The 17,636-nt window shown below is 47.1% G+C and overlaps 1 protein-coding gene and 3 non-coding genes across 4 annotated transcripts; all 4 read left to right on the top strand.

The window, feature by feature from the left end:
- Positions 1-11,176: 11,176 nt before the first annotated feature.
- Positions 11,177-17,578, top strand: Rack1 (receptor for activated C kinase 1). The gene is made up of 8 exons (XM_051168306.1): positions 11,177-11,403; positions 12,434-12,605; positions 13,070-13,217; positions 13,860-13,955; positions 14,563-14,673; positions 14,899-15,039; positions 16,597-16,707; positions 17,470-17,578. The coding sequence occupies exons 1-8, from the start codon at positions 11,295-11,297 to the stop codon at positions 17,533-17,535; spliced, it is 954 nt and encodes a 317-aa protein (XP_051024263.1). The 5' UTR covers positions 11,177-11,294; the 3' UTR covers positions 17,536-17,578.
- LOC127208924 (small nucleolar RNA SNORD95) lies at positions 11,680-11,747 on the top strand. The gene has a single exon (XR_007833175.1). It is a non-coding gene; the product is annotated as a small nucleolar RNA SNORD95 (small nucleolar RNA).
- Positions 12,848-12,927, top strand: LOC127208917 (small nucleolar RNA SNORD96 family). The gene has a single exon (XR_007833171.1). It is a non-coding gene; the product is annotated as a small nucleolar RNA SNORD96 family (small nucleolar RNA).
- On the top strand, positions 13,606-13,673 carry LOC127208923 (small nucleolar RNA SNORD95). Its single transcript, XR_007833174.1, has one exon. It is a non-coding gene; the product is annotated as a small nucleolar RNA SNORD95 (small nucleolar RNA).
- Positions 17,579-17,636: the final 58 nt, after the last annotated feature.

A 17,636-nucleotide genomic window follows, 5' to 3' on the forward strand; every position in this document is an offset into this window, starting at 1 on the left:
CTAGAGTCAAGCGTTTTATGGTGGTTTTAAGGTTTGTTTGTTTGTTTGTTTTTTGAATGTTTGCTTGCGGTGTTGTACCTTTTTATGCCCTGTGGAACTCTTTAGAATGTCTGTTTATTTACTGGTGAGTACCCTCTGAGCCTCCAGTACAGACCACTTCAGATTGTTTTAATGTCCAATGTATAAAATGAATCATCTACAATTTCAAAAGAACCCTGAGTTGCTCTAAAGTTATTTTAATTTTTTTCCCCTGAGACAGGATTACTCTGGGTATCCTTAGCTATCCTGGACTCACTTTGTAGACCAGGCTAGCCTCAAATTTGCAGAGATCCACCTGCTTCCGCCTCCTGAGTGCAGGGATCACAGGTGTACATGACAGAGAGGGTTAGGGTTCCCCTTACCTTCCTGCTTGTTTATCAAAAGAGTTTTAACACTTAGCAGTGGAGATAAACCATTGTCCTGCCTTTCTGGCCTAACTGGATATCTTGGGTACAGATCTCATTCCATTCCATGTTCCATCCTTTTTTGCCTGGAAACCTAACTATATAGCCCTGACCTTCTTGCAGAGGAGGAGGAAGAGGAGGAGGAGGATGTACTTCCGGTCTGGTGCTCCACTGCCTGAACTTCCTACTAGAGTGCTCAACAAGGCCCAGACTCCTGCCAGATGTAAAACAACGCATCACTGTTCTGGATTCCTGCTCACAGATCCCAAACGCCAACGTGTTCTCCAGTACAATTCTCTGCCCGTATCCACCTTGCAGACTAGTCTCTCTGTCAGACCCTCAGCAACCTTGTTTGTCTCAGCCCATCTGTGTTCCCACACAGAGACCTCCACCTACTTCAGTGTCTGCCCTATGGATGTTTCTGTCAAATGAAGTCACTGCATGGCGTCTTAGAGTTGGTATTGCTGTGAAGAGACGCCATGACCATAGAGACTCTTATGCGCCCCCTAACAGTGCCACTCCCTATGGGCCAAGCATTCAAATACTGAAGTCTATGGAAACCATACCTACTCAAACCCCCACCCACGGGGAGAGATCAAGAGTACACGTGTCTGTAATCCCAGTGCTGAGTAGGGAAGAGTCAGAAAAGTCCTGAGACTTGTTGGTTGCCAATCTAGCTCCCGGTTCAAAGAGAGAGCTTCTCTCAGGAGGAAAGTGACAGGACACCCATGCCAGTGAGGATATACCACACACTCGCACATGTAAGCAGTCTTCTGGGATTCAAGGCAATTTAACTATAAGCCCTGTTTAAGGGGGGAAAAAAAGTAGCCAGGTGTAGTGTCGCACACCTTTAATCCCAGCACTTGGGAGGCAGAGGCAAGTGGATCTCTGTGAGTTTGAGGCCAGCCTGGTCTACAGAGTCCAGGGCAGCCAGAGCTATACAGAGAAACCCTGTCTTGAAAAAAAAAAAAAAACACACAAAAGAAAAAAGAAAGTAAGTTAGGAATACAGGAACGATGCCTGGTGGAGGCCCAGAGCACAGGCCTGCTGGCTGTGCACCAGCATGCTGGGAAGTTCTTAATCTCTGTTCCCGCGGTGTCACTCCTTACCATTTCACACCTCCTTCCCAACTCTGAAGTTGTGGTGCCTTTCTCCATTTCCCCTTGCTGGTGGCTCGCCATGGCTGTGGATGGCCCACTTGGCCAATCTGGAGCTAGAGAATAAACTATGACCTGGAGGTAAGCCTATCTCCCATTGAAACATGGTGTGGCTGGAGGCTGGGAGCTGCTCTGGACTGGACTGTCCGCTGTAGTGATATTTTTGAGAATTTTGGAACTTTGGTCTCTTTAGAAACACAGAAATTATAAGAACGTGTTGTCATTTAAGTCCCAGGTGTGGGGATTTGGGGCTGCTTCGGACTGTCCGCAGCAACTGATTATGATTTGCCTCATGCTCTAGCAGAGGCATGGCTTTGCCAGCTCTAGATAGTTTCTGCAATTGTGTGATATTTGAAATTCTGAGAACCTTTCAGACTGTATATAAATGCTAGGGCCCTGAAGCCGGCCGTGGTGGTGCACGCCTTTAATCCCAGCACTCGGGAGGCAGAGGGAGGCAGATCGCTGTGAGTTCGAGGCCAGCCTGGTCTACAAAGGGAGTCCAGGATGGCCAAGGATACACAGAGAAACCCTGTCTCGAAAAAAAAAAAAATGCTAGGGCCCTGGGAGGTGGGGTTGGTGGTTGTTGGTCATTCGGGGGGTTGGTTATGATTTATAGTATTCATGCTCAAAGACGAAGCAAAAAGAAAGAAATTAGATTCAAGGATCTCTATCTCTTTCCCCTCTATCCTTCTGTCTCTCCTATTTAGTGATGGAGGTAAAACTGGAGGGGGAAAAGAGTGGGAAAAAGAAGAACCCACGAAGTAGCTAAGACCAGCTACAGTACCCCTAAAGAACAGAGGGGACAAGAAGGTGCGCAGAGCTGGAGCCAGCCTATGGCCTCTCCTTTATCTTAACTCTAATTTATTTATTTATTTTTCCTTTTTTGAGACAGGGTTTCTCTGTGTAGCCTTGGCTGTCCTGGAACTCACTCTGTAGAGAAGGCTGTCCTCGAACTCACAGCGACATGGGTGCTAGGAACTGAATTGGGGTCCTCTGCAAGAGCAAGTGCTCCTAATCACTGAGCCATCTCTTCAGCCTCAGTAAGGTGTTTTGGTTTTGGGGGGGTTTTTTGTTGTTGTTGTTGGTGGTGGTGGTGGTGTGTGTGTGTGTGTGTGTGTGTGTGTGTGTGTGTCAGTGTCTTTAAAGGCTGAAGAGGCCATCATAACCCCTGGAGCGAGAGTTACAGGTGGTTGTGAATAACCCAACATGGATGCAAGAAATGTACCCTAGGTCCTCTAGAAGAGCAACCAGTACACCCAGTCATACTTAATATTGGGGTTTTGTTGTTGTCTTGATTTGTTTTGATATTAGACAAAATATCATATCCATGTATCTCAGGCTGGCCTTGAACTCACTATATGAAAAGAAATGAGCTTAAATGTCTAATCTTCCTGCTCCCATCTCCTATGCTTTGAGACTATAAGCATATGCTACCACACCCAGCTTTATGGGGCGCTACGGATTGAAGCGAGGGCTTTATCCATGGTAGGCAAACATTCTACCAGCTGAGCTACATGGAGCTCGATTTTGAATTTTTTCAGTAACACTGAAGAAATAGAGTTGGAATTTTTTTTACTGATATTAGAATGATAACATGCATTACTAAGACTCAGGGGGAGGGCAGTACAATCCTATATCCAATGGTTTTACTGAATGTCTTCCTTTCTAGGTTTGGCTGGTGACTGCACAATCACCTGCCAAACTGTCTAAGCTTGCTCCTCTCTACTGTGGCTGCACCATGGACCCCACCTTCAGACAGATTTCCTAACATCTAACATCCTTAATTCAGCAGAGCGTAGTGATGCACACCTTTAATCCCAGCACTCAGGAGGCAGAGGCAGGCAGATCTCTGTGAGTGCGAGGCCAGCCTGGTCTACAAAGCAAGTCCAGGACAGCCAAGGCTACACAGAGGAACCCTGTCTCAAAAAAACAAAATAAACAACGAAATTAAATTAAATCCTCAATTTTATTTGCAACATCACCTTAGCTCCGAGGCTTCTAGCATATTTAAACACACTACAATTAGAGCTACCTGAAGCTTCATAGAGTCCACTGACTCAGCAGACGTTTGCTGGCCTTGCATCTCATGGGACTGAGCCTGGACCACACAGACCTGAAGATGTAATCCATGCTTCCACTAGATTAGTTTCTCAAGCTCAGAATTGATATTTTGAACAAAGTTACTCTTTGGGGTTGAGGAACTGTTCTTTGTGTTGTCAGATACTTAACATCCCAGAATTCCAGTTAACAGAGGTAACATTGCCCCCCACCACCACCTGTTGTGACAGCATCAAATGTCTCCAGACACTGCAAAATGTCTCCTGTGGGGACATTCAAAACTTGTCACCATAGAGATGACTACTGCCCAGATGATAAGAGCACTAGCTACTCTTCTGAAAAGCCCAGGTCCTATTCCCAGCACACACAGTGCTCACAGCTCTGGAACGTCAGTTCCAGGGGATCCCACACCCTCTTTGGGTCTGTTTGGGCACTGCACATATGGTGCACAGAGATGTAAGCAAAACACCCATACACACTTTTTTTTAAAAAAAAAAAATCTGTTTAAATATCCAATTGAGAACCACTGGGGTAAATGCAAGCCCCATAGCCACAGTATAGACTGAGGCCCTAGAGCCAGACATGACACTGGAGTTGAGAAATGCTCAGTGGAAGGACAGCCTGCTCTAGCCACAAACTTACTAACAGTATCCACAGCATCTGAGGATTAATGGATGGGACACCCCCACTTCACCAGCTCTCAGAGTGCAGGCATCAGGATCCCCTCAATTTTTTTTTTTAAATGTTGGAGCTGTTATGTCATGTCTAGCTGAGAAAAAAGGACCATGACAGATAAGGAGATACAAAATCAAGATCTCCAGACTGCTGCTGGACTGTGGTGGCACACGCCTTTGATCCCAGCACTCAGGAGAAAGAGGCAGGCCAATCTCTGAGTTCTAGGCTAGCTTGCTTGGTCTACACAAAGAAACTCTGTCTTGAAAAACCAAAGGGAAAAAAAGAAAAAGAAAAGGGAAAAAAAAAGAAAGAAAAAGAGATAGAAGGGTAACCACTATAGGGTAACAGTTTCATTGGGTTTGTTTTGTTTTGCTTTGTTTTTTAAGGATTTATTTATTATTTATACAGTTCTTTGCCCGCATGTGAGCCAGCAGGCCAGAAGAGGGCACTAGATCTCATTATAGATGGTTTTGAGCCACCATGTGGTTGCTGGGAATTGAACTCAGGACTTTCAAAAGAACAGGCAGTGCTCTTAACCTCTGGGCCATCTCTCCAGCCCGTTTTCTTTCATTTTAAATTTTACTGTTTTTAACTTTTTAATTTTTATTTCATTTGTACTGCAGGTATGTCTGTGTGTCAGTATTGGACAAAAGAAAGTTGTGAGGAGCCATGTGGGTCCTGGGGATTGAAACCCGGTCCTCTTGAAGAACAACCAGTGCCCTCACCTGCAGAGCCATCTCTCCAGCCCTCACCTGCAGAGCCATCTCCCCAGCCCTCACCTGCAGAGCCATCTCTCCAGCCCTCATTGTTTAGATTTTATGAAGAACCACAAAGTCCAGAGCCTCTCTGCTCATTGGTGGGGGGGGGGGGGGGCAAACAGGGTTTCTCCGTGTAACAGAGCCCTGGCTATCCTGGATTCATGTTGTAGACCAGGGTGGCCTCAAACTCAGAGAGATCAGACTGCCTCTGCCTCCCTGAGTGCTGGATTAAAGGTGTGTGCCACCACACCTGGCAGCCTCTCTGCTCTTAACCTAAAGAGACTACTACCTGAGGCCTCAGGACAAAATTCTGACTCTTTAGCAACAAACCCCTTCCTCACTTGCCTACCTGGGGTTTCTCTGTCTACTTCCTAAGCTCTCAAAGCCAGGACTCTGCACCCATCCATGCTGACCCCTCTATCTGGAACACCCTTTGCCATTTAAAAGTAAGTCTGTGGGGGTGACCATGAAAATTACAATCAACACGATGCTGAGGATTTGTGGGCAGACACAGAACAGTCCTGTTCCCAGGACACTCATAAGGGAAGCCTTAAGAGTCCAGTAGGCACATGCTGAGCTTAGGACCAGTGACTAAAAGCATGGTCGAGAGCACCAAAGGAGCCTGACCTTGGTCTGGGGGTCACCAAGCACTTCCCAGCAACCTCAGATGAGACTCAAGGAAGTTAGTTTTAGCTTTGAGGAGGCTAGGATACAGAAGGACTTCTTCTAGGCAAGAAGGTAACGTACGAACACTTGTGTGGAGAATGATGGGTGTGGCCACACAGCAGCCTGATGAAACAGTCCCTGGAATCTGCACAGCCACAAGGTTTTAGCCATTATCTTGAAGCATGGAATGGCATCTGCCCAGGGCTCTGGCTGGCTGACCCTGACCACACCCCTGTCAGTCCCTCACTTATCTACTAAGAGCCCCCATCTCCACAGTATGGAATGCTGGGGAAACTGACTGGAGCCCAAGGTTACAGAGTTCCTGCAAGGCAGCCTGAAGAGCTCTCAACTGGGTGGGTCCTGTGTGCTTCTACGAAAGACAGATGGACTCTCTCAGAAGCCTTTTCAGTGTCTCGTGGGATGTTTCTGTGGTGTGGCATGGAAGCAGTCCATGAGGACATGAGACAGCACAGTGCAGAGGTTAAGACAACACATGGTGACACACAGCTGAACTTCAGGCCAGGAACAGTGGGCATAGCCACTCAATCTTTTCCCCAAACCCAAATGTAGTGGATGTAACTATGTTTTTGTTTTGATCCCGAGTGTGGGAGGTGAAGCTGCCTTTAGTTTGCCCAAAGCTGATAAACAGCCTCCTAAGACGGCGAGTTGTAGTGGATGTAAACATGCTTTTGTTCTGATCCCAAGTGTGTGGTGGGAAACAGACTTGAGAGAGAACAGGTGATGCTTGTCCACTGGAAACCGCCTGAAAAACATCCTAGTAGACTCTGAGAGGAGATATATGAGCCCCAAAACAAGAGGTTGGGTCTTTCTGGTCTTGGCATCATTTCCCATTATTTATCTGTTCATCGCTTTGATACGCTCCTAGAAATACTCCAGAGAATGCTTCGAAGTTCCGGGTTCCAGCTGCTGCAGTTGCAGTCACCTTTTCCGAATTGTTGGGCTACTGAAGTACTGACTGAGAAGAGTGGGATTGCTCCAAAGACCTGAGTCTAAGGAGGTCAACTTCTGTTCCCATTAACCTCTTTTCTCTCCTACCTGAGGAGCTGGGAATAGAGGGTTGCAAGGGAGGTATAAGCACTAAAAGAACCCCAAATAAAACATGTTTGAAAAAGTTTGAAGCCTACACCCAAATGTGTGTGTGTGTGTGTGTGTGTGTGTGTGTGTAGTGGGGGTAGTCAATAGGTATCCCATCTCTGAATGACTGGAGGATATGACCAGTGGGTGAGAAAGAAGCTGGAAGTCATTCCCAAGATTTACAGGGCCAGAAGGAGCTGGGAATCTTTCTGGACCAGGAGTCAGATCTACTGATACTTCCCGCAGAGTCAGGGTTTCCTGGCCCCAACCAGGCACATTTGCCAATGCCACTTGGAGCTTCGGAAAGCAAGTGATGAAGGGATGCTCCACTCCAGTGTGTGAAGGCCCATACCCCAAGCTACGTCTCAAGAGATCAACAGTACACGACAACTGACCAACTAGGCTCTACTGTCCTCCAGTGGCCACAGTGGCTTGCATTCTTCCTCTTTGGTTGGTTCCTGTAAAGGAAGAGAAGGACAACTAGCAAAGGAACCCCAGTCAGCGCTTCAGAATCGGGGCATCCACAAGAACCATCACACTTCTTTGTCTCTATAGCTAGCACCACCATCTGGGCCAACCTGAGTTCTGAAACAACTCCTAAATTCTCCCTGTAGGGCCTCCGCAAAATGAGACGATGCCAGAATCACATCTGAAAGCAAGGGATGGAAGATGGAAGAGCAAGTAAGGATGAAGGCAGCTTCAGGGCTCAAGCCTCAGTCCCCATCTCAAAAGAGGTGGCACCTGAGAGGGACAGAGGCAGAGCAAGGTAGCCAGGGACTCTGTGGAAAAGGCTGCCCCCTACCACCAACACACACACACACACACACACACACACACACACACACACACACACAGCCCTAAGAGGATCTGCAGCACTCCCATCTTAGGTTTCCCAGGCAAGTCTGGGAAGGATTCATTTTAAACTAAGACTTCTAGTGCTAACTCAGAAATGCTGATTCCTTGGGACACCCTAGGCAGCGATCAAGAAAAACAGCAGACAGCAGGGCTTAGTGGAGCATGCCTATAATCTTAATGCTAGAAAGGTAAAGGTCAGCCAGAGAGCTGCACAGTGACACCCTGTCTCAGGAAGGAAACGAGGAAAGGAAAAGACAGAAGTAAAGAAAAGGGGAAAAAGAAAGGAAGGGGCGGGGATGTAGCTCACTGACAGCATCCTTATCTAGCAAGACAGAAACCTTCAATCCTTAAGACCAAAGGAAACAGGACATTTTTTTTTTTTTTCAGATGGAAATGTCAGTTTACACCAAGGAAGCTGGTATGTGGGTGTAGTTCACCTATTCATACAAAGCAGTACAGAGAGATAAAGAGGTGCTAGCACTTAATGAGAGGCAAACTGGCTCTAGGGTGATTAAGGACAGGTGACTTCTAAGACTACCAGAGAAACAAAACAATGGCTCAAAACTTACGACCCTGGGATCCTAAGAAGGCACTCATCCAGCTGTGAAGGAGCACATCTGGGGCAGTGTCCTGTATAGTTTAGAACTACAGGGAACCCAGGAGAATCTACAACAGGCCAAAAAAGCAAGTGGTCTTAAGTGAGAAACCCTAGCCTTCCCACACCTGGGCAACCACAGGCTGCTGCAGCTTTGCCACTGCACTCACCTGACACACTCCTTCTTTCCAGATGCCTGCCAAAGCGCCTTGCTAAGGTCCTGCCCTAATCCTGGCAGGTTCTGTGCCAACTCTCACTGCTCAGCCTTCAGATACCAGCAAAGAACCTTTGCAATGGAACAGTATTTCCCCACACACCCCCAGGATACTGCTTTCACATCTGCCTGTCTTTACTTGAAACTTCTCGTAACGACACTGTCCTACTCCACCAGAAGATGTAAACTGCAACCAAATCAAAATGGCCATCTGGCTTCTCTCTTCTTTTGTTCTTAGCTCTGGCCTAAACTGGCTGGCCTAGAACTTACTATAGAGACTAGGTTGGACACGAACTCAGTGGTCCCCCTGCTTCTGCCTCCTGAGTGCTGGGAATCACTCTGACACCATACCTAGTCTCCTATACTCCTTTATTCTCCGCACTACCAAATTACATAAGTAGTAATGTGAATCTCATTTCATGGGTAAGAAACTAAATTCAGCTGGGCAGTGGTGACACATGCTTTTAGTCCCAGCACGTGGTAGGTGGAGGAAGGTGGACTTCTGAGTTCAAGGCCAGCCTTGTCTACAGAGTAAGTTCCGGGACAGCCAAAGCTACACAGAGAAACCCTGTCTTGAGCAGCCAAAAATAAATTCCAGGGCTACCCAGAGAAACCCTGTCTCAAAACAAAAACAAAACAGAAAAGCAAAGACTTATATCTAGGGCCTGGTGTCTTAGTCTATAATCCCACTACTTGGGGGATCATATGTTTAAGGCCAATTTGAGCTATGCAGAGCCTGTGTCAAAAATTAAACAAGGTTGAACATGGTGAGGAATTTCTTTAATACCAGCATTCCTAGCTCTCAGAAGCAGGTGATTCTCTGAATTCCAGGCCAGGCATATCTTCTACATAGTGGGACTCTGTCTCAAAAGCAAACAAAACACAGTCAGGCTGGTGGCGCACACCTTTAATCACTGAGAAACCCTGTCTCAAAAAACCAAACAACCAGCCAGGCGTGGTGGCGCACGCCTTTAATCCCAGCACTCGGGAGGCAGAGGCAGGCGGATCGCTGTGAGTTCGAGGCCAGCCTGGTCTACAAAGTGAGTCCAGGATGGCCAAGGCTACACAGAGAAACCCTGTCTCGAAAAACCAAAAAAAAAAAAAAAAACAAAAAACAAAAAACAAAACAACAACAACAAACCAAAAAAAACCAAACAACCAAAAAACTAAACAAGGGGGGGGGGGTATGGTAACTCCATAAGGCTCTTTCCTAGCATGAGAGTTCAATAAACAGCACTAAAATAAAAACAGTAGTTTCTATCGTCCTGACCTGTGCATCCCTTTGAAAATCTTTGAACTGAGCAAGAGGCAAAATCATATGTAGCCCACAGGGCAAGACAGAAAACTGACTTTCACTTGTGCCCTGTGGCAAGTACAAGCCCACTCACACACAAATAATCGGTTGTTGGTCCCCCCCTCCCCCATTTTTGTTTCTCTGTGTGTAGCCTTGCTTGTCCTGGACTCCCCTTTGTAGACCAGGCTGGCCTCAAACTAAGAGATCCGACTGCCTCTGCCTCCAGTGCTGGGATTAAAGGTGTGCAGCCTAGCCCAAATGCTTTAAGACATAAAATGTAAAAAAAAATTAAGGAGAGATCTGTGATATTAGGGACCGGTCATCAGGTTGCCAGGCTTTCAGTGTTCCTCTGCTTCTGTCCTTGCTACCCAAGACAGACTAGCAAGTTTTTCTGTGGAGTGGTCAGAACCACAGAAAGGGCATTTATTTATTTATTTATTTATTTATTTATTTATCTATTATCTATTTATTTTTGGCTGTCCTGGACTCTCTTTGTAAACGAGGCTGGTCTCGAACTCACAGATCCACCTGCCTCTGCCTCCCGAGTGTTGGGATTAAAGGCGTGAGCCACCACGCCAGAAATTGGAACCCAGAATAACTTCCTCTAAATATCGCAGGCGGCCCGCTTTATAATCGCAGCACTCGGAGGACAAAAGCAGGAGCATCAGTAGTTCAAAATCATCCTCGGCTACTACATAGCTAGTTCGAGTCTAGTCTAGCCTTCACTACATGAAACCGCGCTTTAAAACAAAAAAGTCAAAATAACTACAAAGCGAGTCCAGGACAGCCAAGGCTACACAGAGAAAACCGTGTCTCTAAAAACAAAACAAACAAACAAAAAGACCGGGCGCGGAGGTGCAGGAAGCAGAGGCAGGCGGATCCCTGTGAATTCGAGGACAGCCTGGTCTACAAAGCGAGTCCAGGGCAGCCAAGGCTACACAGAGAAAAACCCTGTCTCTGCAAGAAAAAGAAAACTTTTAAAAAGTGCAGATTTGGTAGCACATGTCTTTAATTGTACTTCCTTAAGGAGCAGTCTTCATCACTGTCTCCTACCCAGGAACCGAACCCGAGGCGGAAGGGGCGGAGCTCCGTCTCTGCCACGTAGGAACGGGAAGCCGCTGCAGTACGGTTAGTGCGCAGGCCGCCTCGCCACGGCACGTCCTAATCTTCCGAGAAACCTTTCTAGAAGCCTGATGCATCTGGCTTCAGAATGCATTTGTATATCGCTGCCAAATTATGTTCCGTGGCAGAAGAAACGACGTTACTGCAACTTACTTCATACTCCCATAACGTGAGGCCGCCATCGCTAGGCAGCAGTGAATCATGGGAATCCCCGCCTTGCTCTCTGGGTATTTCCGGTTCCGGCGGAGGTCGCTCTTTCTTTTCCTCCGCAGGGTCGCGGTGGCAGCCGCTGTGGAGCTTGGCTCTCCGAGCTATCCGGTGCCATCCTTGTCGCTGCGGCGACACTCACCTCAGCTGCAGCCATGACCGAGCAGATGACCCTTCGTGGGACCCTTAAGGGCCATAACGGCTGGGTGACCCAGATCGCCACCACACCGCAGTTCCCGGACATGATCCTGTCCGCGTCTCGAGGTACGGGCTGCATGCCGACGAAACGCCGGGTGTCCCGGGGACCTGCATGTGTCTCGTGGCTTAGCAAGTGTCGCGCCGGTTGCCGACTCCGGCCATTCCCCCCCGCGCCGACCCAGGTGCTAAATGGGGCGTGCAAACCCGACCCTGGGTCCCAACCAGGACGACCCTTTGCGCATGAGCTGAAACCGAGACGTGTCACCTAACTGCCCTAAGCGGGGCCGGGAAAGTTGGCGGTTCTAGGTCTTAGCTTGCCTCCTGGAGGGGTGCAGGCCAGGCGGAGCGATGATGACCCCAACATGCCATCTGAGTTGCTTTGCTGAAATCCAGAGGCTGTTTCTGAGCTCTGTAGACCATGCCTGACTTCTGGAGGTTTCTCGTTCCCCTCCTGCCCGAAGCTTTCCTCTCGTAACTAATCTTTTATTTCTTTCATGATATCTTAATCGTGGTTTTTTTTTTTTTCTTCCCAAATCCTCGTTACCCACCCAAATTTATGTCGTTCCCCCCTTCCTTGTGTGAGGCTTATCAGGCTTCCTCTCCGTATTTCTATACAATTCGTTGTGTTTGACGCCACTGTAACTACTGAAATTCTGTCACCAAAACACAAAAGGCATCTGTTCATCCTGTACCCAAGTGACAGTGCTTTAGCTGTTGAGTTAGTCTTGTGCTGTGTTGATTGATATGACTGGGGTTTGTTTCCCAGAACCCACAAGGTGGTTTGCAAGTCTTGACTAGTCCCAGGGGGTACGACACACCCTTCTGTTGTGGAATTATTATTTAACCCGCTATTTTATAAATAAAAGACAAACTTGTTAGGTCAACACCCTTCTTGAAACCATAAACACATGTGCACATTTAACCTTTTCGTGTGTGTTGAAATTTAGTCTCGGGTTACGGTTTAGATGTGCTTTCCTCTTTTTGTGTTGTTGTAGACTCTCCCACTGAAGGTAGGTGTTCCCCTTAGGACACTGCGTAGGCCGGGGTGGGGGTTGTGGTCCTCATGGAATTTCTTTCTCCTTGCCAACCTTTTTAGACAAGACCATCATCATGTGGAAGCTGACCAGGGATGAGACCAACTATGGCATTCCACAGCGTGCTCTGCGAGGTCACTCCCACTTTGTTAGCGATGTTGTTATCTCCTCTGATGGCCAGTTTGCCCTCTCGGGCTCCTGGGATGGAACGCTGCGTCTCTGGGATCTCACAACGCAAGTACCTGCTTTGGGACCTTGGAGGGAAGATTGAGCGAGGTAGATTCCCTAGGGTGTGGTCTCCTTGGAAATTGGTCCTTTTGTGGAGGGTGAGGCATGGTTTTTGGGTGTTTGGCCTCTTCCCTTGGAGCTGCTATGGGCTGGTCTGAGTTGACCTAGTTGAGCACTTTTACCTGGGACAGAACAAGCATCTCATTGTGGGAGTTGCCCTAGATGAGCATCAGACAGGTGCAATAGAGGATCCTAGTGATGACAAGAAGACATTGTCAACCAATCCCGACAAGGGAATGAGGACATGTCCTGCAATTCTGAATGGGTTCTCTGGGCGGATAGTAGGTTCTGAGCCATATGTAGGATGTGTGGAATGGTAGAGCCTACTGGGGCAAGGATAGAGCTAGAAAAGGGATCTGATCAGAAATGGGCAAATTTTGTCTGGAAAGTGACCAGGCTCTCCCTCTTAGGGGCACCACCACGAGACGATTTGTAGGCCATACCAAGGATGTGCTGAGTGTGGCCTTCTCCTCTGACAACCGGCAGATTGTGTCTGGATCCAGAGACAAGACCATAAAGTTATGGAACACTCTGGGTGTCTGCAAGTACACTGTCCAGGTAAATGGTGGGTGCTGCCTTGTCTCCCACCCCCTGGGGCTTTGTTGCTTTTGAGATGAGTTCATCACTAGGTAGCCCTGGTTGGCCTAGAGTGACCTACCAATGCCTGGCTCTAACTTTATCATGTGTTGTTTGTCCTGGGATTTTGGTTGGTTTTTACTATTTTATTCACACTGGCTTATGACTGCCATGATACTTAAGAGGAATGGATTTTTCTCCTGCCAAGTTGAGTTGGGGCCTGGAAACCCAAAACAAGGCATCAAATGGGCAGGCTCTTGACACATGAGCAGATACCCAAATGTGTCCTCTAACTGCCCTGCAGATGGTCTTAAATCTTTGACCTGTGTCCTGGAGATACCTTTAAGTACTAAGGGGCTATAAGCCAGGCGGGGCAGTGATGACCCCAACATGCCATCTGAGTTGCAGTGTTGAGATCCAGAGGCTGTTTCTGAGCTGCGCCTGGTCCTGTGCTCCGTGAAGACTGGGCATCCTAGGACTAAATGTCAGCGGCCCGACAGCAGGTGTTTCCACCAACTGTTCTGTTGGCCTGAAATAAATACTCAGGTTCTGGGGAGGTGATTGCAAGGATGCTGTAGTCTGGAGGAAATGGCTTCCTCTTACCTTCCCTTATCTCTTCTGTAGGATGAGAGTCACTCAGAATGGGTGTCTTGTGTCCGCTTCTCCCCAAACAGCAGCAACCCTATCATCGTCTCCTGTGGGTGGGACAAGCTGGTCAAGGTGAGCTTCGAGCGGGGGTATGACCCTGTTGTTAAAAGGGTCCAAATGTATTCCTCTTCCTCTTGAGAGGTTTGGGATGCTGTGCCAATGAGCTTGACGTTGGATTTTGATGGTTTGCCTCAATACATTAGGAATGAGTCCAAGTTTCGTTGCTTATGTCACTCAGGCCTCAAATTTCCAGTCTCCTGTCTTAGCCACCCAAGTATTGCTAGAACTGTATAGGCTTGCATAGCATGCCTTTTTGGAGGTATTTTGTTAGGTTTTTCAAGGCAAGATTTCTCTGGTTAATCTGGATTGTGTAGGCCAGGCTGGCCTTGAACTAACAAATATTTGCCTCCTGAGTTGAGTGTTGGGATTAAAGGGGTGTACCACTACATCTGCTCTCAGATACCTTTTTGTTGTTGTTTTGAGACAGGGTTTCTCTGTAGCCTTGGCTGTCCTGGATTCACTTTGTAGACCAGGCTGGCCTTGAACTCAAATAGATCCGCCCGCCTCCCGAGTACTGGAATTGAAGGCGTGCACCACCATGCTCAGCCCTCAGAGATAACCTTTAAAGATACCTTTCTTGTAGACCTTAACCCCAGTACATGGACCCCTGTCTTTCTAGGTATGGAATTTGGCTAATTGCAAGCTGAAGACCAACCACATTGGCCACACTGGCTATCTGAACACAGTAACAGTCTCTCCGGATGGATCCCTCTGTGCTTCTGGAGGCAAGGTATTTGCGGGGGCGGGCCTCATCATCCCCATTGGAGAATGATTTTATCTAGTAACATGCTCTAAACTGGGAATAGTAAGTATCTTAATATAGAAAAGTAAACCGAAGAAGTTTGCTTTTGAAGTTGGGGTTTGATACAGCTGCTAAGATATTGTGCATTAGAAGGAAAGGTTTAGGGCATGAACACTTGCCCTCTGTCCTGATGAACCTTTTCGACCTGCACAGGATGGCCAGGCGATGCTGTGGGATCTCAATGAAGGCAAGCACCTGTACACACTAGATGGCGGGGACATCATCAACGCCTTGTGCTTTAGCCCCAACCGCTACTGGCTCTGTGCTGCCACTGGCCCCAGTATCAAGATCTGGGTGAGTGTGGTTTGTTCCGACTTCAGTGGTAGAATCAAACTTTCTCAACATGGTCCATCATGAAAGTGCTATCGGTGCTGAGGAGGTTAATTTCCCCCCCCTTAACAGTTGTGGCACTGGGTGACATATACCCAAAGGGAATGCCCGGGTATGGCACTTTATTGCATGTTATGATAGGCTATTCTGACTGTACACATGACATCTATCCACTAGATGCAAACCATTAGTTGGCTAGCAGCCATACATCATGAAAGACAACCAACAGTGGTGTGAATAACCATGGTGGCAGAGCACTAATCTGTTACACAAGAGACACAAATTCAGTCCCCCAGCACCATTTTAGAGGAATCCTCCCCTATGCTGCTAGTACTGACTCGATTCACTCCAGTAATCTTAAAGGATTTCTAGGCAACTAAAAGATGGGTTCATACTATATAGAGTGGACTGACTTCAAGGAGGTCGAGTCTGCACCACCAAGCTGGACTACTAGTAACTAGTGTGTATATAAATAGCTTTTTTCCCCTCAGTGTAGACAAGCTTGGCCTCAATCCACCTGCCTCTGTGTCGGAGTACTGGGATTAAAGGCATGTGCCGCCTCCACCTACCATGGCATATTAATAGTATTTAACTCTTAAAATAAGTAGCTGATTTGAGCTTCTCTGTTTCTGCGGCCTTTCCTGGATAAAAGTGGTACCCTTTTAGTTGATAAGGGTTTGTTGGTTGGGTTGTTTGGTTTTTTTGAGGCAGGGTTTCTCTGTATGTAGCCTTGGCTGTCCTGGACACTTTATAGACCATGCTGGCCTCGAACTCACAGAGATCCACTTGATCTGCCTCCCAAGTACTGGGATCACAAACACTAATTTTAAGAAGGGTCAATTTGCACTAAGTTGTATGATCAGGCCCTGAAGTTAGCAATCCTGCTTCAGCCTCCCAAGTAGCTCAGATTATGTGCCAGAGCCACCAGGGCCTAAGGAGTGGTATTTGGAGGCATAGTAAACCCTATTGGAAATCTTAACTATAAATGTGTGTTTAAGAATAGTTCATTACTGAGATGGGTGTGGTGGCCCACATTTTTGTTGTTTTTTGAAATGGTGTGGCCTTGACTATCCTGGGCTCAATTTGTAGACCAGGCTGGCCTTGAACTCACAGTGATCCACCTGCCTCTGCCTCCCTAATGCTGGGATTAAAGGTATGCACTACCTCACCCAGCTGTGACACACACTTTTAATCCCAGCAGTCAGGGAGGCAGAGGATCTCTGAATTCAAGGCCCGCCTGGTCTATAAAGTCCAGGACAGCCAGACTACAAGAGAAACCCTGTCTCAAACACCCCCCAAAAAGTTCATTGCTACCCATGGGCATATGCATATTGTGATGCATGTTATAGGTTCAGGCTAGCTGTCCCACGGCTACGCAGATCTCTAGTTGTTTCTATGAGTGACACTGGAGTTGTAAAGCAGGTCACTTCCATCTTGCCACTTCTAAGAAGGGATTCCAGGAGATGGATTCATGGTACACGGATAATGGGTGTCCTTAAATGATTCTGGTCTGTTCCTCAGGACTTGGAGGGCAAGATCATTGTAGATGAACTGAAACAAGAAGTTATCAGCACCAGCAGCAAAGCAGAGCCACCCCAGTGTACCTCTCTTGCCTGGTCTGCTGATGGTCAGGTAAGTGTATCAGTGTCTGTCAGCTCAGTTCTCTTAAGATAGACTAGGTAGATGCAGAGAATGCTAAATAATGTATGTTTCTGTCTGGCCTTTAAACTAGAGGCTTATAAAAATGTCTGACGCAAGATAGCAGGCTGCTTCACACAGTTCCTGCTTCACAAAAAGGTGTCAGACATACTGGGCCAGAAGGCTGAAGGTGATGTTCCAATGTTATAGAGAATTTTGGGTGACTGCTCAGGCAGCAAACTTGTCATTTTTTTTTTTTTTTTCATTTGGGAAGCTGCTAACCTGCACTTCTGTTTAATCAGGTGATTAATTTTATTCCTTCCCAAGTCTTTGGTGAGGTTGAAGACCAGATAATTTAGTTTACAATAAAGCTTAGTTGTTTATAAATCTTTATTGATTTACATTTAGAATTTCAGATTCATCAAGATAGGAAAGATGTTTTCAAGGTTGCTGTATGTAGTTTATTATGTATGTGTAGAACAATATAATGTATTTTAAAAAGAGCCAGGCATGATGGCACAGGCCTTTAAACCGATCAGAGGCAGGTGATCACTGTGAGGCCAGCCTGGTCTACAAAGTGAGTCTAGGAAAACCAAGGCTATACAGAGAAACCCTGCTTGAAAGCCCCACCCCCCAAAAATCAGGCTGCTTCTTCTGGAAACACAACATATTGTAGAAGAGGAAGTCATAAATATCTTTGGACTATAGAATTCATCGCTGGACATGACATGACCCTATTGTCACTCTCTTTTACAGACTCTGTTTGCTGGCTATACAGACAACCTGGTGCGAGTGTGGCAGGTGACTATTGGTACCCGCTAAAAGTTTATGACAGAATCTTAGAAATAAAACTGGCTTTCTGAAACTGGCTTCAGTATGATTTTTAGAAGGCCACACCTGCCCAGTTCTATAGGCGCCTACAT

Source organism: Acomys russatus, chromosome 25 (assembly GCF_903995435.1).
Source record: "Acomys russatus chromosome 25, mAcoRus1.1, whole genome shotgun sequence".
NCBI lineage: Eukaryota > Metazoa > Chordata > Mammalia > Rodentia > Muridae > Acomys > Acomys russatus.